Consider the following 22771-nt stretch of genomic DNA (forward strand, 5'->3'; position numbering starts at 1 on the left):
GCTTCCACGCCTCCTCATCACTCAAAACGTGAATTTCCACACACGGTTATGGAGAATTAGTAGAAGCAAAGGGAAGGCGAAAGCAAACGGAGAGGGAGGAACTACTTCGTGCGTTTCATCGACATGGATGATGTTGCGGTCGTTTTTTTCTCAGAGTCTGAGCGCTAGGATCACCTCGAGTGTATTTTCCAACATCTGCTTGAGTCCGGGCTCTAATGTTGAAAAGTACAAACTCCTACAATAGCAGGTGAAAGCTTTCACACCATTCACCTCGACATTATTGGCCCTTCGCGAGAATCGCATGTATTCAAGTATTGCCTCACTATCATCGACATCGGAAAAATCAAGCACGAAGGGATCGAGGCTCTGGCGGTATGGTGTGAAGAAAACCCGGTCACACGCCAACCGTGGCATACACCTGTAACTGTTTTCCATTCCATGCCGAAAAACATAAATGTTGGTCAAATTAACCTGCAGTACCCCCAGTCTACGAAGCAAACCTTCCTGACATAACTTTTGCGTCGGAATCTCTGGCAAGTGATCATTAGTACATCGCGTTCGACGTGGTTGACGCTACCTACCGAAGTACACCAACCCGGCGTTCTGCTTGCGTATGAAACGTCGCGAGGGTGAACATCGGGGAATTCATCGCAGCTCTTAGAACAGGCAGGTTCCAGCTAATGCGATAAATAAAAGCAAAGCTCTTGGCAGACAGAAGCTAGTCAACAAGGTAAATGAGGATCGATGGGGACTTGCCTATAAACTTGTTGGAAAATAGGGACTCTGCGGAAACCATGCATACTAAGTACCAACCAGATTGACCGCATTGTACAGGCATTATTTCCTAGACATCGCCTACGGGTTGATGTCAACAACGCGAAAAGTCTCGAGACTTACCCCAGTTTCACAATAAGAGAGCTCGAAGCAGTTCTCACCATGAAAAACATGAAGGCGCCAGGTCCTGATGTTATCCTAGGGGAAGTTTACAAACTGGTGTTCCGAAATCTTCCAGACTTGCTGCTCGGGGCGTTCAACGCTTGCTTGAAGTAGGACATTTTTCCTTATAAACACATAGCAAAGTTATCCCTCGAACTGTTCCATCCAAACATTCAGAGCAAACAAAACTTTTAAGCAATAGCGAAAGTTGCAAGGATCCCAGTATTATATAGTTCAATATGTAGTCTGCTACCTTTAGATTGCTAACCTTCATGTATTTCACGCAACTGATCTTAACATTATAGTGGACTGCTTAGGTTATTTAGCCATAGAAAGTGTTCGTGTTGTCCAACTTTAAGTAAAAAATCCTTGAAACTGTCGCGCTCTACACTAACACCACATAATACCTCTTGGCAATTTCTAAAAGAAAAATAAACTTTTCAGAATTATATATATTTGTAGGTATCGCTTTTATACTATCGATTTATAATTTCACGGATCTTTTTTCATACAAATGGGAGGGTGAGGGGTGGAAATAAATCAATAGCTAGGAGTTCTGCTATCGCAATTTGGGAAAATATACCTATTGGAAAACAGCAACATCTCGCTTGTGGGAAGAATATGAGTTAAAAAGACTGACTAATCAAAATTTATTGATTAGAAATATATACACACAATCTGTACATGTAGATACTGGTAATTATTTACGCCCTGGCTTAAATCTATTATTTATGTGGCAGGAAAATGGAATATATTAACGAAATTTCACCAACTGAATATACATATTTGAATCGAAAAGGAAACCACGTAGAATGCAGTGCATTATTAATCGATAATTTAATCAACAACTGACAAGTGAAGAGTATAACCCTGTTTAGTTTCGTTTTAGGGTTGAATTTATCTTTCAAAATTTGAGGTATAGATACATTCATTTCCCTGACTTTAACTCTGAATTTTGGGAATTAAGTTTTCTTTAAGAATTCAACGAACTCCTGAGTCCGCCATACCCTTAATGAGGGGCTGGATAAATTTCAAAGAAACTTTCTTCCAAGTTAACTGGTTCACAGACCCCTCCGTTCTGGGATAGCATCCAAATTTGAGCCAAAAATAGACGGCTTTGTCGACCTACCTACCATGATAGATATTGAATCGAATCTTGGGTTTGAGCCGCCGACCGGCCTGGTAGTATAGTCTTCTTGGTCTGGGTGTGTCGATGAATTATGTCTCGTTTTCCCGCTTATCGTTGATGAAAAGGCGTAATGATGTACCAATAGCGGTTTTCGCCATTAACTTTTCTCGTTGGAATTTAACTTACATGTATTTCGTTATTTCCGCCTCCCAAGTTGATACGACTGGCGTGAGTTCAAGAGTCAACTTCGCCTATACCTAAGGCTCCCAATTGGTCTAAGTTTGTTTGTTCTGCGGTTTATAGGATCTCCAGTGTGCACTTAGAAAGCGCTCGCAACCAGAGGGGTCGCAAGAGATCGTCTATCATAAATGAAGTGAAAGTTTCTCATCTCCAATTTGTCAATCTTCCAGAAAGCGTCTGATACGCTTGCCTTCAGAGTCACTCAATCTATTCTTAAGTGCGTTATAGTCTTGGTTAAGACTTTTTACTGAGTCGGAGACCTGTTGTAGTACCTCGAACTCCAAGTCGGCGATAACCAGCTTGAATCATATTTCATCCTTCTTTACCCTGGAAGTTACAAACACGGCTTCTATTTGTTAAAACCAGAGATCAGCTTTCCAGAAAGATGGGATGTGTGAAGCCGGGCCTACGCCACTCAACTCTATGTTTGCTGGATTTTGGTTGCTGACGCTGTGAGGAATGTATCCTTGGCGTCGCCTCATTTCCGAGAATTAGTGGTACCGCCATAATATATACAAGAACCGCCTAGTCAATTCAGGTCTAAGCCGACCAAGGCAGCTTTGAGTTTTGTTTAAGGATTCGAGGAAGTCCTGAGTCTGCCATCCACTTGATGATGACGTAAATAAGGGGGGTAAACAACACCTTGTAACCACTCTTATCACGCTGCTCCTAGAGTATGAGCGAGGTAGCGTTTGATGGACTACCTCTGCACTGGACAAAAGGCAAGCCGTCTACTTTTGTTTCAAGGATAGCTTTTTAACCGACTGAAAATATCTAAACCCCCAATTTTCAACAAAAAATTATCAGCCAATTACTTTCATATTATCGCCATTTGGTCATTACGTAAAAACCTAACTGAGGCAAAAATCTTCAAAGGAAATCAAATAAAGGATGGAAACATATCATAACAACAATTGGCACGTCTTGTACTTGACATGAAAATGTCCTCACGCACATGGGGATGTGTTTATTTTCTACTGTGGGCTCCCTCCGTAAATTGAAATTTATTTTCCGTCCCTTTCTTATTTTACACCCCTTCAATAAAAAAAAATGTTCTAGTCATTACTTGCACGTTTTGCACTTCCAAAACAGTTTCAGCACATTGATGATGATCTAGGGGAAAGCAGGGTAACATCTGAAGCCAATCAATGACAAACCCAACCGATTCGGTGGAAGGTGAGAATCCTGTACATCCTATCATATACAGGAAATTTTCTGAAACGATGAGAAAGCGCGCCAGGAATACCTCTGACAATAGAGAATTGTCACGGGAAACGTGACAACACGTGGCTTTTAATATTTGAACGCTTACAGCGGACAATTACGGTGCACTTTACTGAAGATGCTTTAGCTTCTATGTTAGATACACCTGCACATATTTTCACGTTCACATGCTCATTGAAAACGATTAAGTGCAGTGTGGGGAAGATGAGATGTGCAGATTCAATAACATTCTGTATTGGCTCTCGAGCATTTGTTGACTTCTAACATTGGAAAGTATCGACAACATCCATATTGATAAAAGATAAATTTTTAGAGATACCGTGAATTGAGTAAGATGAAATTTATAAAAAAACCAAGTAAATATTTGACAACCATTTACATGGTTAGAGAACTAATTATATATATTCAAAAGCAGTGATCTGAGATAGGCAAAATCCTATTCAAGGAAGGAGATGACCAGAATCAGCCTGAAGTTAAATATCAGAAAAATCAATGTTATGAGTCTGACGGATCATCACATCCTTTCCATTTGCATTAATGATTGAAATATTGAGGGCGTCGAACAGTTTATATGTATATCTCGGAAGCGTTCTTGCTGCCAACGGAGGCACCGAACTTGATGCCTCTCGACCTATTGATAGCTCTAAGTCTACGTTTTATCCAAAACTATTATAATTAACCTTTATTTTTGTTCGTTTGAAATTGATTTCCCTTTTTTGATTTCTTTTACAGATGTCATTTCACCATCACCGAAACGAGATATCAACTTTACCTTTTATATCCATTTAATTCGATCTTGATAGATAACTCCTAATATACCGAAATGAAAATAAAGACAAAAATTAAAATAAAAAAATATTTTCCACCAAAAATTGGTGGCAAGGCAATCAGAAAGCGTAAATGCTATTCGCTGTACAGTGCTTTAATAATAAATGAATAAAATCTGATGATGAATCTGAACGAAATTATAGTAATAACATGATGTAGAATCGAAGATGCCCATTTAGTGCTGAAGACGATGAAGACCATTGTAGAGTAAAAAAAGGAACCGAAAGATCATGTTGTTTGCTAAAACTCACTTAGAGTTTCAAATCTGCATTGTGGCATTGGTGACTACAATAGTTCTTTCAAATACCGCATCCTCTCTTAGAGAAAATAATCAACGTGTGCGATTCAATCATGATATGATAGCAGTGAATATACCGGGTGATATCATATTAGGCGGCCTATTTCCAGTTCATGAAAAAGGAGATGGAATACCGTGCGGACCTAAGGTTTACAACCGAGGTGTTCACCGTTTGGAAGCAATGCTATATGCAGTCGATCGTGTAAATCTCGATTCGAAAATATTGCCTGGCATCAAGCTAGGAGTACATATCCTTGACACGTGCTCACGTGATACTTATGCTCTCAATCAGAGTTTGCAATTTGTTCGAAGATCTCTGGATAGTTTAGATACAAGCGCTTTTGAATGCATGGATCACTCTATACCGAGATTGAAAACGGATTCAAGTGGACCAGTAGTAGGAGTAATAGGTGGATCATATAGTTCAGTGTCACTTCAAGTTGCCAACTTACTAAGACTTTTCCACATTCCACAAATATCACCGGCTTCAACGGCCAAAGCGCTAAGTGACAAAACTCGATTTGATCTGTTTGCCCGCACTGTTCCTCCCGATACTTTTCAATCTATCGCTCTTGTTGATATCGTGAAAAAATTTAACTGGTCTTACGTCTCCACAATACATTCAGAAGGATCCTATGGAGAATATGGTATTGAGGCATTCCATAAAGAGGCAACTGAAAGGAATGTATGCATTGCTGTTGCCGAAAAAGTTCCTAGTTCAGCCGATGAACGTAACTTTGATAATATTATAGCCAAATTGCAAAAGAAACCAAATGCTAGAGTTGTAGTGTTGTTCACACGTGCTGAAGATGCACGACGAATCCTTATAGCTGCGAAACGTGCCAACTTATCGCAGCCGTTTCATTGGATTGCTAGCGATGGCTGGGGACGACAGCAGAAGCTAGTAGAAGGTATTGAGGATATTGCAGAAGGTGCTATTACGGTAGAATTACAGTCAGAGTATATAGCGGACTTTGATGCGTATATGATGGGATTAACGCCGGAAAATAATCGTAGGTAAGCTTATAATTGATGCATATGATGAAAGGTATGACCCCGTCATTTAGTTGTTTTTTATTATAATACAAGTAAATATCGTTGGAAATTTTGTTTTGTTTATTTGAAAGAACGCTATCTATTCTAATATTTTTAAGGCTTTCTGTAAAAGAAAACCTTATTAAAATCCGTCTACTGTCTGTCTATCTTTTTTTCATCGATTGAGGTAGAAATCTTAGATAGTGTAGAGGCAAGGTTTCGCGAGAAGACAAACCCATTTAGGCTATCATGGCCTGTCAGGAGGAAGCCCATCTCAATCCCAAAGTCCACAACGGAGCCTCCTCTGATAGACACGCTTTTGACGTGCACATATGAGACTTCATCTTTTCCACATTTCTTCCATCTAAGCTGCCACTCAGATGTTATACTCTACATCTAACAACCTTTTGACCGCAAGCAGTCCTAACCCCCTCCACCTGATTTGCCCTAACTACATAAATCAGTTTCCAGTAAAGGTATGCCCCTCCTGACAGCAAAAACACCCGCATAGCATCCGTCGAAACCATGCGACACGCTGGGAGATACGTTAACAACATTACTCGCTGACAAGAGTAGAGCAGTTTCCCGCCCTGCATTGTCATTGCAAACTCATACAACAGTGGCGACCCGTACGTAGAACATCGAAGGAAGAGAAGTACTGATTGAGACCTTTTATTATCCCTTTGCATGTATCGGGAGCCCCCCTTTGAATTCCACCTAAATTTATATCACTCCCGTATGTCCCCCAAATTTTATTTGAATCGTGCAGCCGAGAAAAGTGCATGTGACAGACAGACAGCCTGTGAATTGATTTTAATAATGTTTTGTTTTACATAAAACAGTAAAAATGATGGAGTCATCCTTGTAACGTCTAATATATAACATAATATTCGCACAATATGTTTCATACCTGTGATATGTAAACTGTTTAAATAATGCAACAATTTCAAACATTCTGCATATTTACAGAAATCCATGGTTCGAAGAATTCTGGGAGGATGCTTTTGATTGTTTATTAGAAAATAATTTCCCGGTGGAATTTGAGAGTGGTGAAAATTTTCGAGTATGTGATCCAAACTATCGATTGTCAGAAAAGGTTGGGTAAGTATCTATTATCATTTCATCATTTACAATACAGGCAACTAAAAGACCTTGAAAATGTGGTTCTTAATAGACACTCAAAGGTTTAGATATAGGATTAAACTTCTATCAGAGTGTTTATTCAAAGATTTACTCTCAATAAGCGCATTAGGATGAACCCTTCCCATCCAAATTTCGTTAATGACATCCTACAGATGCTTCTTTAAATCAGAAGCTATTGGCAACCTCTTTTTTCAAACAGATAACACAGCATTTATATGAACACTAATTAGTGGCACCACACTTATTCATATTTATCATATAATAAATGCCACTTAATATCTAAGAACTACAGATTATCGAAAAGCATAATAAAAGGATAAAGTTAATTCACAGAAGTGGAAACGATTTTACCAAGGTGCAATTTTTCATTTTGCTATACCTAGAACAATTTATTAAGACATTGAGTGATATAAATTTGATTTATTAATAGACATAGTTATCTTTTGTATGCTAAACCGAAAATACATGGGAAAAGCTTTTACTTGCCTTTTCATTCAACGAATTAGAATATAATGCCTATCGTTTCGCGTGTGTATCTATAAATATATCTGTATCGCAAAGCAAATTTTCCATGGGAATTTGCCTAAGCATCCGGTTTTTCTTTTTAATCGTTTGAAAAAAAGAATATACATATCTGGAGGCACAATCAAACCATTCAACTCAATGTTCTAGCATTGAAATAACAAATTTGTGTGAAGCAAAATTATTTTTTTCTTGAATGGAAACGTTTTATGATGCAAAGAATGATGTTGCTATATATGTACATGCAAATCTACATATGAAATATTTAAAATCCCCACGTCAATTCCCATCCTACTACCATAAGTATCTGAAGCAAGAAAATTCTGTATTGCTGACGTGTAGCAGATACATACCAACACTACTCAAAGGTAACAGTTTAATGGCATCTTAGAAAAATGTCTAGACTAGAATTTTATAGGAATACCAGAGATTGTGGAGGGTTTTATGGGACACGGTGCAGTTAAAAATTAAATTTTTCCCATTTCATCACTTTTATTGAACGCTAATAGTTGACATAATGAACAGATTAAGTAAGCGAAAATAAACTATACCAAGCAGGCAGCAACCTACAGAAGGTATAATATCAAAGAGTCCTTTGCCCCAACTTCATATTATTCAACTTTTCATCTGAAACTAAAAGCAAAGAAGTATAAGCTCCAAAGGCAGCAAACGGATTACAACTTTTCTATGGTGAAATGCCATAGAGCTGTATAGCTTCATAGATATCATACAAAAGGTAAGCTTCTAATAACACCTTTGTTCTCCGAAAGCTGTGGTAGTTGAAAAGGTTGTAACACATGCCGTAATTATATCGGATATCGGTATGGAGGGTATGTTGGGTTCACTTAACTACAAACTCACACGCAACGGATATCATTTACAAAAAGATGAGGATTATATGTTAAGAAAATCATTTATTGACTATTACAAAAATTATCGCTCCAATGACTGTCTCCGACTCTGTTTCTGTCCTGGCTACGCTTTCTTCCCGGAAGAAGCGCTTTAGGCAAGCCAAGGAGACCCTCTTGACCGTGCACCCTGACACTGACGCTATAATGGTGTGGGCCTTGTAAAGTGGCCGCCAAGAGCCATCCGTCCTAAGTAGGACATGCGTGCAGGACTTGAGATCCCCGGGCACGTCAGCCAGGGTTTTAGTGGGGTTGGCTGATGGTTGCAGCTTCAACTTCAGCATTGCATCCCTGAACAGACGCAACAAACCATTAGTCATTAGGCATACAAATAGATATTCTGAATTATTAGCACAAAACCGTTTATCCGAAGCGCCCAGCTTCCAGTATTGTGACTTTTACTTTTCCTTTTCGTCGTCTTGTTTATACTAAACACAGTCCATCAACTTCTTATCAACCAGTGACCAGTGAAAGAAATTGTTGCAAAAATAAAGCGATCCACAGAAGCTGTGTATGTATCTGAGGTGATGGCTTCCCATCATACTTTCCTGAGTAATTAACTGAGGTTTCCCGATGTAATACATCAAGTAATTAAAAAGAAAGTTGGATTTCAGGTGGGCAAAAAGGTTAAAGGTTAGACACTTTATATTCTTGCCATTGTAGAATGGAATCTAAGCAATTAAACCCAATTGCTTGTGATATTTTAATATTTTATTGAGCGTCCTTTCTTTTTTCTAATCTTTATCCTTCCTTTTGGCGAACATTTGTTTAATTTTCTAATATATTTTCTGGGAATTTGGTCCAGTTCAGAGATAGCATTTCTTTTTGTCTTGAAATTTCTCATTCCTTTGTGCTTTTAAATTGTTTGGACTTAGTATGAACGATTCGGACTAAATGACCCCAACAATCTTCAATAATATTTAACTCTGGGGACCTTACCGGGGAATGGATAACTTCAATTAGCTTCTACTGAGAGTATTGCTTATCAACTATTGCTGTGTGACCTCCAGCATTATCTTGCTGAAAAATATCTATTCTACATATTCTACGAAGGATACGAATGGTATCGAATATGAGTTGGGATCACGCTTGACGAGAGAGAAGTTGAAAGAGGAACCCCCCAGACTCAGAGTTTTCTTGGTGGCCCGGAATAGATATTTCAATTAAAAAAATTGATAACACGCCGGCCCCGGATTTTCGCATAATTTTCACTCCAGGCCCGAATTTTCTCTCTACTATGACTATGGTGCCGTGACAAGAAAGAATTTGATATTGTGCTGATCAGGGAAGCGGAAGGTGCCGCAGATCGCAATAATTTCAGAACTGTATACCGTGAAAGAGCTTGCTTCCATATGGTCGGAATTACAAAAGAGGCTTTGCGAAGTTTTAGAGTCGCGAGGTGATAACGTTGAGGAACGTGAATTGCAGTATAGTCCTGCATTGACTATCGAGAGTCTTGAGGAAGTTGCTGGAGCTTTCGTGATAAATTACAACGATATGGAAGTTTAATTGCAAGCTTTATCGAGTATGCAGGAAAAATATATGGAGACAACTCATCTAGAAAGCGACAACTACTACATTACTGGCAGAACAGAATCCAGTTCTTAGAATGTCCTCCGATTCTCGGGTTCCCATACAACGTGGAAGTCCCAGTGCCTGACAGGATATAAGGAATTCTTCTAAATCGATGGCTCAAAAACAGAACAGGATTCTGGAGCAGGAGTTTACCTCTCGAATGAAAACAAGAAGTGGGCTTTTGCAAGCAAACTCCCCCATTCCGGAACCGGGACCAGCAATTGGAGTATCAGTAGCATTGACTAAGGCTGTCGTCATAAACTGCGAACAAGCTTCCCATAATGACAGGTGGAAGAGCCTAAATGCTACTGCTTTCCTGTCAGAGCCTAACATGCATACCGTAAAGTTTGTCTTGATGAAAAGCAGAAAGACATACAGGAGTATTGTGGGCATTCTGACAGGTCATAAATCACTAGCTATGTTCAGTATAGGAATTATTCAAGATGAAACGTATCCATCCTGTAATGAGGAATTCTATGGACGCATCAGATATCAGATTTTTGGTGCTGATATGCTCCAATTGCAACCGGTAGCATCCACTAACAGAAATACTGCGATACATTAACAAATCCGGTAGAGAATGCGGAAAGGAAACGCTGTCTGTTGCGTTTTGGAGAATGGACGAGCTCTGTTTGCGCTTTTGGAACGTTTTTTAAGATTTTAAGTGAATTAAAACCTTATCAAAGTAGGTTGTGACTCTACCATACTTCTTTTTTCGGAAACCCTTCCACCTATTGATATGAAATTCGAAAAGGATATTGAAACTATGAACCCCCGCGCATGCAACGGACGACATTATTTTATATTAAGTCCCCATACATGCAAATAGGGGGTGTATATTTTTTCCAAGTAGTCTATGGAATCAAAACCCTCCAAATCTGTAGACAAACAACAATATGGTTGTTTTTAATAGATTTCAGTTTTTACTCTTATATTTTGTCTAGATATGGAAAATGTAAAGTAGCAAAAACTCCACTAACATATTTAGCGATATATTCATATAGCTAATGTGTAGCCTTTGATCTTTTCTTTCTCTGGCTACAGATATGAACAAGAATCGAAAATACAGTTCGTTATTGATGCAGTCTACGCCTTTGCCTACGCCTTACACAATCTACATCATGATATATGCTTCAAGAAACATTTGGAACGAGAACCGGCACCAACCCTGCCATATCCTATATGTCCGGAAATGGCCAATTACGACGGAAAAGATTTTTATAGTAACTACCTATTAAATGTTTCATTTGTTGGTGAGTCCTATTTTTTGTCAAATAGATACGATTAATATCTAAGCGATACTATGGTTGCCACTAAAATTTTTGTGGTGGTTTATTACAGATATGGCTGGGAGCCAAGTGAAGTTTGATTCCCAAGGTGATGGGTTAGCGAGATACGATATCTTAAACTACCAAAAATTGGAGAATTCATCTGGATATCATTATAAGGTATTTGTATTATTACAGTTGGAAGTGGATTAGGAACGGTGTGAACTATTTTGTTTAGGTGGAGGGCAGGGTCGTAAAGAGAAAATCCCGGCCCAGGTGAAAATTATACGGAAAATGTGGCCCGGGGTGAAAATTATTCGGGCCTGGGGGAGAATTATGCGCCTATTATCCCTTTTTTTCATTGAAATTTCTAGACCTATCTTTCGACACCCGTCTCGGCTGGCACGGTGGAGTTTTTGGAGATTAAGGGCAAATTTCCACTTGGTGAAATATAGGGAAAGCTCATCTAAATATGAATTCAGGCGAGCTAAACCTTAGAGTGTGCGCCGCTCCGGTACTCCGCTGCAGGCAAATTTATGCAGCAGCATATATTCCTACAGCGAGATCTCTAGAGCACTCTACCCCTAGTTGAAACCAGGGGGTTTCAACGGAAGTCCGAGGCGTAACTCCCTCAGCTCGGAAAGTCAAATCGGACGCACCGCTGGCGCTTTCCTATCGAGAGTATCAACGGTGTCGGTTAGTTTTGCTACGGTGGTTGCCAATGCAGCAATTGACTGTTATGGTTGCGCGAGTTTATCCGGCGCGTAGCTCAACACCTCATCAACCATGGACCGCAAATACTCTTCATGGATTTTGTCGGCGATTGCTGCCAGCATGTCGAGCGAACCAGAGTCCGCGGACGCCAAAACAGCATGGGTGCCCTCTAGAAGCCGCTGCAACCACAAGAATTGGTGCAGAGCAGGTCTCACTATGCCCCCAGGCAGTTGCTCCATTTCCCTAAGCAGCTGACCTAATTATAATAGAACTTAATTTTAGACCGACAGCGACAGTTTGCCTCTGGTTTGACTTGATCATCATAAATTGCCGGGATCGCTGGGTGAACTGCTGCTGCTCCAGGGACTCATTCATATCCAGGGTCTCATTTAGCTTGCGGAGGATGCCCGCGTTCTGCTTTGTTAATTCAGGGATCTGCTGAATTTCCCCAACATTTTTTTTCCGCAGGTTTATTTTTCATGGTGTAGTCGGACTCGCGATTTACATCGGACTCCGCGTCCGTGAAGTGAAAAAAAATGATTTTTCCACTTCGAGTCCAATGACTTTTCACCCCCATGTAGTACGTTTTTTATAATATTGAAAACTACTTTCTTCTCTTAGGTCGTTGGTAAATGGTTTGATAAACTTGAATTTTCCGAGGAAAATATGGTGTGGAATCGAGAAAGTGAAATACCAACGTCTGCATGTTCATTACCATGCCAAGCTGGTATGATCAAAAAACAGCAGGTGAGTATTTTTCATGGATTCTCTGTAAATCAAATATCACAGCATGACATATTTATTGTGAGGCTATTGTTCTTCCAATAAGGGCGATACATGCTGCTGGATATGTGATAATTGTGAAGAATATGAATACGTTCAGGATGAATTCACATGTCGTGATTGTGGACCAGGCTATTGGCCACATCCGGATAAGTTAAGTTGTTACGCATTAAATATACAATATATGCAATGGGACAGCGTTTTTGCAATAATACCACTAACAATTGCCTGTGTAGGCATTATGATGACAATCGTTGTAATTGGACTGTTTGTTAAACATCATGACACACCTCTAGTTCGAGCGTCAGGACGTGAATTGAGTTATTTGCTACTTTTTGGAATTTTAGTGTGTTATTCGAATACATTTGTTTTACTCGCCGAGCCAACCTTATTATCGTGTGTGGCGCAACGTTTTGGTGTAGGGGTTGGATTCTCTATCATCTATGGTGCACTACTAACAAAGACCAATCGAATTTCAAGGATATTCGATTCAGCATCAAAATCAGCTCAACGACCGAAATACATCAGCCCACAATCACAACTAGTTATTTCAATTACATTCATTGGCAAGTACAATAGCAAACGCTTTCTCAGAATACTTATTTCAAAAGGAAAAAGATTTCTACTTACTTTTGCAAGATATTGAAAATCATTGTTTTTTTATGCTCCTTCTAAATGTTTCACAGTTGCCTGTTTTAAATAAAGCAATAATGTTTCTCAGAAGGATGGATATATACAGTGCCGGTAAAAATGATAAAATCCCCCCCTTTTCAAGAAAGCCACGGTCGACGGGTGACCCGATCCCCTCGTGTTTGATTTCTCTGAGAATAGCAGCTTTTGGAGATACAGCAGTTGCCATACCCTCATCCATGAAAAGTCTCATCTCATCACGCAGAATATTCGTCGGCGCGATGGTTAAATCTTGGCTTCCTTCCAAGCTACAGAATTTTTTCTACAGGCGTGCCCGGAAAATGGTAAATTGTCCCTCTCATATTTTGCCATCCTTGGAAGGGACTCTCACCGCAGCAGTCAGGAAGTGACGCTGCAACTTGCTCATAAGTCCTCTTCCTTCCCGCCTTCGTGTCCTTATTCCTATAGGAGGGACCAGCTTCGTTGATATCTCTCCAGGCACACCTGTCCGAAACCACGCGGGGCGTGCGTATGTACGCCCTTGTGTGGAGCACAATAAAGCATTGCTCACCACAGATGTGTTGATCTTACGCTTCTTGCGCGAATTGCCGGTAACAGAGTAGTCTGATGCATCCAGTGTCGCTGCGACCTAATTGCTCATGGTCGCGGGTAGATTTGAAGTCTGTGATTTAAAATCCTTACCTTAGCTATTCATGTTTGGACACCCTTAGTGGTGTAGTAAATGTTTGCAAGCTCCCCCACCACACCAAGATGGTGTCCGAGGGGGAGCCCTCGCAGCAGTGGGTAAGTCATACATTAAGGAGGGACGACAATCGCATTGCGGGCTACGCCATGCAGTGTAATCCACTCTCGCAAGTTGGGCGTAAGGGCACTTGGCGCAAGATAGTAGAAATCCAGCGATGCAGATCCACGGGAATAGTGTGCGTAATTCAAACGGGTCTTGTGAATTACGTCTGCGGATCCCGGTTATGGAAGACTCGGGGTTTCATGTAAACTTAAGAAGTTCCAGGTTTTTACGTAAACCAGTCCGAGAACGAAAGTTCCGGTATCACGCCGTTTTCTATTTTCAAACTGCAGTTTGAAACTTAGAACCTTAGATCTAAACCTTAGATCTAAAGAAGAGAATTTCGAGATATAGAAATAACTTTGAACTTAAACTGCGAAATGTCACCCTTTATCCAGGAGGCCTTATGCAAATAGAAATCGTTCCAGCCAACACTGAAGCCATATTATGTGTAAAATTAAGTGGAGTTGAGTCGAAAAATCGATAGAAGAAATACAGCAAAATAAAGTCATTGGGCCATCGGCTAGTCCGTGGAGTTACCCAGTTGTACTCGTGAAGAAGAAGGATAACAGTAATCAGTTCTGTGTAGATTATATGAATAGTAAGAAATAACAATAAAAAAAACTTACCACTGGAGCGCTTGGTGTCCTACCCGAGACCTGCAAAGAAAAAGGATAGAGATAAAACTGTATTCAATGTTGGTAATGGATTGTGGAAATTTTTAGTCACACATTGAGGTGGGACGACAATTGCATTGCGGGCTATGCCATGCAGTGGAGTGTTCTGAATTGCATGTGCGCAACCCGATTACGGAAGCCTAGGGGTTTCATGTAAAGGGGGCTTAGGAAGTCCCAGGTTTTTACGTAAACCAGTCGGAGGACGGGAGCCCCAGTATCCAAGTGGATATCCACGTAAAGCAAGTACGATAAGGGAACATTTTTTGTGAATCGTTTTACTACTTTATGATTTCTAGAGAAACGGGGGAATATATTATCATTTTTACCTACACTGTAAACTGTAGAGAGGCACTGATTCCTAGCATGTAAATCCTTAATTCTGGAGCTTTCACTATCTAAACTAAAATTAACCAATCGCAAGGAGAACTTATTAATTTTTTTTGGTATAATTTTTTTTTTCTCATTCAATTACTTTTCTGCTCTCCTCACAATCAGCTGTGCAAGTGATAATCACAATGATCTGGATGATTGTCGAACCACCAGGAACAAGAAAACATTATCCAGATCGAAGGCAAGTTCAGCTTAAATGCAAAATTCAGGATATGTCATTTTTGTTTTCCCAACTCTATAATATGCTGTTGATAACAATTTGTACCGTGTATGCTGTAAAAACACGTAAAATTCCGGAAAATTTTAACGAATCCAAGTTTATCGGATTCACAATGTACACAACATGTATAATTTGGCTTGCATTCATACCAATTTACTTTGGAACAGGAAATTCATATGAGGTAAGTTTTACCTGTGCGAAAGTTTTAGTATCTTTTATTCATTTATGTTAAAAGGGTTAAAGTTTTCGATAGGAGAATGTCATTATCTTGGGAGCATGGAGCTGATCAGAGCAAACCTAGTGTAAAAAATAAAAAAAAATATAGCATTTTACACATTATCTGTTATTATAAAGTCACCAGCAGTCAAAGTATGCGTATCTATAGTGCGCGAAAAAGATAGCCCTTTTGAAAATTTCTCATTATTCCCTAAACTACTGGATGCAGATCAGTTAGATGTTTTACAAACCAAAATGAAACTAAAATAGCTCGGATTTCTCCAGCAGATCACTGTTAAAAGACTTAAGGCGGTCGTTTTTTTCTCGGTTTTTTGGGAATTTTTCGTGAAGAACTGGATAAAGATACAAATGCGAGTTTTCCAAGATTCCAAGGATATTGGGGAAGATTTAAGTGAATAGCACATTCAGAGCCAGCTTATTAACCGAGCACCAACGAACCAAAGAGTCAAGGTTGAATTGCAAGAGAGCACAATCTAGCGGGGACGAAACAGAGGCAAATAATTTAAGGTCGTCAGCGTTCACTAAAATTAGACAGGTATGCATGGAGGGGAGATCATTGATACAAAACAGGAAAAGGAGGGAGCCAAAAATGGAAACTTTGGAGAACACCAACTTTGCAGGAACTGTATGACAGACAGGAGGAGAAGCAAACGATGATGGAAGCGAGGAGGGGGCTGGGGAATTCAGTACCGAGTTTGGAGAGGAGAACATTGTAGTTAACTGTATCAAAGGCTTTGGCGAAATCGGTACCTCCTGCTCTACTGCTTTCTCAACCATGGCTTCGGACAGGCTACGGCGGTTGCATACTGCAAGGAATGTGAAATCTTTTCCATGATAGAGAAATCGAATTTCACGTTTGGTCAATGTGATTTCCCGAGGATAACTACCTTGGCTGGCGTCCACGCAAACAATAGATCACATCATTCCATCTGGAATTTAAGGGCAAGGGAGGTCTCCATATATGCAAATGAGGGGTGCAATTTTTTTTCCCACCGAATATTATCATTGGTACATACAATACATACATATCTGCAAAATTATCATGACTGCTTCGTATGACTTTATACTAACAAACATTTTTTTTTTCAAATTGATTGAAAGCAAAGTTGTTATCCGAGCCTAATGACATTCGAAATGCAATAGCATGAACTAAATAATATAGGAATTGGCCGCTGATTTGTTAATATATTTAAAATTCCTTATCACCAATTCACAGACCCAAATAAGCACACTCTGCATCTCAATAAGCTTAAGTGCATCAGTGGCCCTGGTTTGCCTCTATTCCCCAAAAGTTTACATTCTAGTATGGCATCCAGATAAAAATGTCCGCAAATTAACAATGAACAGTGCAGCTTATAGGCGAAGCGGCGGTGGTGGTGGTGGCATCGGAGGGGGAGGCGGTGCCACAAGTATCGCTGCAGCAGCTGTTGGAGCTGCTGCTGCAACAAGTAGTAGTGGCGCCACGCAGGTAAACCCTGGGCCAACAATAAGTAACGACAATTCTCAAGTAGGAGTGAACAAACAACCTAGTATTAGCTCAAATAATGAAGGACCAAGTGCAAGCGACCAACCTCATCAGCTAAATCCTTCTTTTACGCCAGCGGTAACTGTTGCTACTACAACTGCTGCTATTGTTGGGTGCACACCTCCCAATGAAAATTCAGAGAATGACATAATCACAATACAACAATGTGGTAAGTACATTTTTAAAGATTAACATCAAAAACCAATGATGATTAAAAAGATAATCAAACGAAAAAATATGCGAAATTTTCCGGCCCGCCAAGACGTTGCCTCACCTCTGCCCTGGGAGCAGCATTTGTTTCCTTATATCAAAAACACGAAGTGAGGCAGCTTCTGATGAGTTGCCTCTGCCCTGGACAAAACCAGGTTTTGACAGCCCGCCCTTAATCTTCCAGTAGGCGTTCTGACTGTCCTGCTATTGCTGCTTCACCGACAACAATCCAACCATTTCCTGGAAAAATTTTTTGTGCTACGAGCTATGCAAATTTTCAAGTAGCCAGCTCTCTGTCTCTATGTGAAGTCAGGCTAGCAATCAAAAACGTCCAAAAACTCGACTGAACTTTTCGCAAAGAGATGTCAGGACTTGGCTTGTTTGTCAAAGCGTTGTTTCGCCATTATTCAGAATAAGGGCAACCCTTTTTGGTCACAAAATAAAGTAGCGTTTCTAATTATTTTTACAGAACGAAATAGTGTAAACGCTTTTTTACTGAACAATAATTGTAAAGAAATAATTCATCTAATGATTTTCTCTGCATTGTTTTTTTTTTTTCACCCTTAAAATAGCACAGCTGATCGAAATGACTGGTGTGAAAGACGTAATAAAAACGCGTTGTATACAAGTGCCAACTAATCCTAACACAATAGATAGTATTAGCGAAAGACAACCTGAAACAGCAACCGCCTTACTGTAGTTCAATTCACAATTATAATAATCTTTTCAAGTTTACTTCATACACGCGTTAAGAATTTCAAAGAACCGCCATAATTGCTAGAATAAAAAAAAATATGTTATAGCATGAAGAATAGAAGAAATGAAGTCAATAACAAAAGGAAGCTCATCAGTATTAACTTTAAAATGATATTTAATGATTAAATTAAGATAAAATAAAATGGACCTAATTAAAACAAGTCAAGGGGCTCTATATATTTGTGATTTATAATTTTTATAAAAATGAACTTAGACCGATATATATTTAATTTCCCAACGCTTCGTCAAGTTGCCTCGGCATCATCAGTTTCGAATGATGGCGACCATATTGCAGAATAACTTTTTCAACCCAAACAATCAAAGAGTGGCTGATTTCCCATTTTGTTAATTTTCCTGCAGAGTGAAATATGATCTTGCTTTTCCCTCTTTAAATGTCTGATATAATCTAGGGCATCAGGGGTATCATATGTACACCCTGTTAAATAAATATATGTACAAAACCTATTTCCGTCTTTTTTGTCCTTTAGTTGTTTGGATATTCTTTTCTTTTTTCTTCTTTATTTTGTTTGTTGTTTTTTGGACATGATCCTAATTTTTAAGGAAAAAGTTCTTTCGAGCAATATCCAATTATGTGTGCAAAATGACTTCAGTTGCATCGTGACTATCGTGTAACAAGTTCCGTTAATTTTTCAAGCGACTTGTTTACTATTATTTTGGGACAACAACGGTAAGTAGTTTTTCGACTGGTTCTAAAGCTGCGTTTCATATAATTTACATTAAACAAAAATGCCACGTGCTATGCACTTCTGAAAAAAGGAACGTGGATTGATCACAGGATTAAGAGAGAATTGTCTGCAGCAAGAGGTCGTCGATTGATGACCGAGACGAGGAGCTCAGTGAATAAGAAAAAGAGTTGTGCGGAAATAAAGGTCGCACTGAAACTGACGTGAGAATTTTTAAGTTGCACATATAATTATTTAACAGAGTGTATATCCAGATCGAGCATTTTTTATTAACAAGAGGGTGAGTAAAACCTACCCAGAATGTAATGCCTTCCTAAGTTATGTAAGGTAAATTTCTATTGACTTGATTGGGAATTTAAATTAATTAAATTAAAATTAAAAGGCGTTTCATTTTTGGCAATAAAGACCAAGGGTCATAGATAACGCATAAGATTTCGTTATTAATAACAGAAAGGAAAGAACATTTTAGTCAAAATCTAGTCAAACTTCAAGTATTCTATTTTATGTAAATAAAAATGCTACGGAAAAGAATAAAATCAATAATTCACGGCTAAGTTCAGTTAATAACCGAGATAACTAATTACATATTAAAAACCCAAAAATCAGTATTCCAGCAAAAAAAATCATTATTAAGTGCCAAGATGTCGTTTGTAATAATTTAATCTTTCATAAAAAAAAACCCTCAAAATTAAATTTTGTCCCTGCAGAATATTTAACAGGCGGACTACCCCATATCCATATATCAATTATCTATTTATGCTTGTATATATATTGCAATGCAAAATGCTCAACACCCCATTGTTTGGCCTCAAATTATTCATCTTTTTTGACCAGATAGATTTGGATCTTAATGTAATGGCCCTAAAATAGTAGTTTTAAACAAAAAGAAGAAAAAGGGATCAATGGGGTAAGAAATGGAAACTTGGTACTTTTTTTTCTGCAAAAAGTTTTAAATCCAATTTGATTATTTTCTATTCGCTTATTGTAATGTCGAATTTCACGCTTTTCGAACATTAATGTTGTTGATGCTTCTTGAATGGCTTTCCAGTTTTTTTTTTCTGTATCTTAAAAATGTTTTTCATCACAAACAATATCGGAACTTAAATTGGCATTCTCAACTGGACTTCTAGCTGGGGAGATCAAGGTATCAGAAACTCATTGAACTTGGTTCAACCCATTTTTTCAGGATTTCCTCTTTGTATTACAGTCTATTCGCCCATAACAATGAAAATGAATTTCGATCTTCCCTCTTACCATTAACCTAGTACTGTAAAAATGCACTGAGGCATCGACGACCTAGGGGTGCATCTGGTTGAGGGAATGCCAAAAGTTTACCGTCTACCAACAGTTGTTTGGTGGCTTCAAACGCTTGGACGATTTCTAGAGGCCACATAACCTCCCGCGTCTTCGTATCAGACGGGAAGGTGTTAAGTAATGCCTGGTGGTGAGTGGCTTTGGGCAAGAAACGACGGTAGTAGTTTGGCTTGCCCAAGTATCTTTTAACGTCTTTGATCCTCTTTGACAGCGGAAAGCTCACGATCGCGTGCACCTTTCTAAGGCGGGCTGTAAACCATCAGGGGGGATGGAATGACCTAGAAATTGCAGTCTACAATTTCGATCTACTAGATTTGTAAAGTCATCTCTCCATAGCCACACAGAAGTACCTTTTCTTCGTCTTCCGTAAAAACAGATCGACAAAGTTCTGGCGAACTGTCTTGACTTTCCTTTTTACAGTAGAAACTGAGCAGCTGAAAATAATTTGGCTGCTAGCATATACCCCATTTTCCCTTCTAGAACAACACCCACACCTTTGCCGATATTCTCTTGGGACCAAGGTTTTGTGTAAAATTGGTTCACTTTCTGTCTGTCACACGCACTTTTCTCCAAAACCGCGAAACCGATTCGAACGAAATGTGGTGGACAGATGGCAACTATGAAGTCCTACGCATACAGTGAGTGACATAAACTTGCGTGAAATTTAAAGAAGAATGTGGCCATGTGGGATATCAAATGAAATGGCTCAATTAGTAGTTTTCGAAACTAATCCTATTTTTGAAACTGGGTGAAACATACGGGAGATGAGATGAACACAAAACTTTTACACCTAAAACGTCCAGCTTTCGGCATTCCTACTTGTTTGTGTCTATTGTAATTAACTTCTTCACATTTGCTAACAATATAGATCGACCGTATTCTGCGGTAATTTCAACTGACATACAATTGGGTTTACCATAATAACAATTTACTAAGTGAATTATCGATTTAGATGCCGCTTAGAAGCAATAGTGACGATTTATGTAAAAGAATTGTAATAGCCACATTTGAAACATCGGTTCTAACTAAAGATTACCCTAACATAATGTGTGCACTTTTGTAAATATTAACTAATAAAGTAGAAGCTGCGAAATTAGTACACCTTCGTCAATTTCTCATCTACTGCTTGCCTTTTGCTTTCTTCATGCAAGAACCTTTCGCATTGTTCTTTCAATTATTTGTCTATTAATACGAGTACAATAGATATATGCATTTCGCTATGTATGTTACGCATGTGTGAGGATAGAAATAATAGAAAAAGGTATGTAGAAATATATTTGCTGTTATCATAGAGCAAAAGGAGTTCTAGTGAATATAAATTCAATTCGCATTGTAAAAGATAGACATGTAACATAGACAAAAAAGATAGTAAAGTAGAAATATATATGAAAAAAGAAACAAACGATGATACCAAAGGACATATCAAAATTCATATTCTAGATTTAAGAGTGAACAATCCAATGAATATGTAAGAATATAGAAAAAAAGTTGAAGGGCTCAAATAAAATATGGGAAACATTTAGAGCAGATAATAGAACGTTAAATTTATTAAACTGTTTACTCTGGTTATGTTTGTTGTATGATATTTTATTTGGAAACCAGTAAAAGGATTTTTTTCCCAGCTCGCTCTCGCTATGAAATGTCTCAATAACATATATATATATATTTAGTTCACGAAATCGAATTAGAATGATTTTAATAAAGTATAGAAAAAAGCATTACGTGTTCAATTATATTTCTTCTTCACCCCTCTCCTCCCTTACTCCGGTCACCCACTGAAAAAGTGGAAAGGCCCAGTTTCCCAACGGTTAAGGTGACTGGAAGCGAATTCAAGTTTGGAAAAGGAGCCACGAGAAAAGATGGCAAACTTCGAGCTGCGTGGCACTGCTTTGTCCGGAAAAAAGGGTGTCGAATTCTCCAATAACTGGAGAGTACGGACCTCATCAGGAAGAAAAATTACTTTACGCTTCCGATATATGGACTGACTCCCCAGAATTGTGTCCGCCTATCGTACCATCTCGGATTCGGCTGTAATGGTAATCGCTGAGGTTATTCCGATCGCTCTCCATGCTGCTGAGCAGATGCTTATATACCCCAGAAAAGGCAAGGGAAATAGGAAAACTGTCCCTTGTGAAGAGAGGGCCCGTACTTTCTGCGTCTGGCAACAATCTTGGGAAAGAGAATCGGGAGGTTGTTGGACCGCGCATCTCACAGAAGACGTACGGCCGTGGTTCAATCGAAAGTACGGTGAGATTGACTATTGCCTAACCCAGCTGCTCAGCGGACACGGGAATTTTCAATCTTACCTCCATACAATCGGGTGATGGATGATGACTGCCACAACTTTTATTTCTGCAGAAGGTGGGAGCGCCATCACCATCTTCTTTCGATGGAAGGGTGTCTTGGGTCCCCGGACACTATAATTGAAGCCACGCTGCAGAGCGAAGCCACATGGAGCCGAGTGACACGTTATACTCAAGGCATTCTTAAGACAAAAAAAGGGAGATGTGATTTAGTCCCCTTCTTTATTAGGCTGTTTAGCTGCTTTGGGATTAAAATTTTCGGTGGTATCAATCCGCTTCGAGACATCACGTCTCAATTAGAGTATTTTACCCCGGGTGGATTTAGTTTTTTTCGAGTATTGAGTTAAGGCACGTGATAAAATTCTGCGGTAATATTCTAGAACCAAGAACCTCGGCT

At 39.1% G+C, this 22771-nt stretch overlaps 1 protein-coding gene across 3 annotated transcripts in view; it reads left to right on the forward strand.

Annotated features, from left to right (window-relative positions):
- LOC119660740 (metabotropic glutamate receptor) overlaps positions 1-21789 on the forward strand; it is a 37160-nt gene extending 15371 nt beyond the window's left edge. Inside the window, exons 2-10 of one of the 3 annotated variants that reach the window (XM_038069440.1) lie at positions 4262-5672; positions 6660-6791; positions 10883-11091; positions 11180-11286; positions 12442-12567; positions 12650-13169; positions 15211-15506; positions 16779-17256; positions 17870-21789. In XM_038069440.1, the coding sequence (XP_037925368.1) occupies positions 4588-5672; positions 6660-6791; positions 10883-11091; positions 11180-11286; positions 12442-12567; positions 12650-13169; positions 15211-15506; positions 16779-17256; positions 17870-17997 (3081 nt within the window). In that variant the 5' untranslated portion in view covers positions 4262-4587 and the 3' untranslated portion in view covers positions 17998-21789. Of the gene's footprint in view, positions 1-4261; positions 5673-6659; positions 6792-10882; positions 11092-11179; positions 11287-12441; positions 12568-12649; positions 13170-15210; positions 15507-16778; positions 17257-17869 lie in introns of those variants that run through there. The other 2 variants (XM_038069441.1, XM_038069442.1) reach the window with 2 other exon arrangements.
- Positions 21790-22771: the final 982 nt, after the last annotated feature.

This window comes from Hermetia illucens, chromosome 7, assembly GCF_905115235.1.
Source record: "Hermetia illucens chromosome 7, iHerIll2.2.curated.20191125, whole genome shotgun sequence".
Lineage (NCBI taxonomy): Eukaryota > Metazoa > Arthropoda > Insecta > Diptera > Stratiomyidae > Hermetia > Hermetia illucens.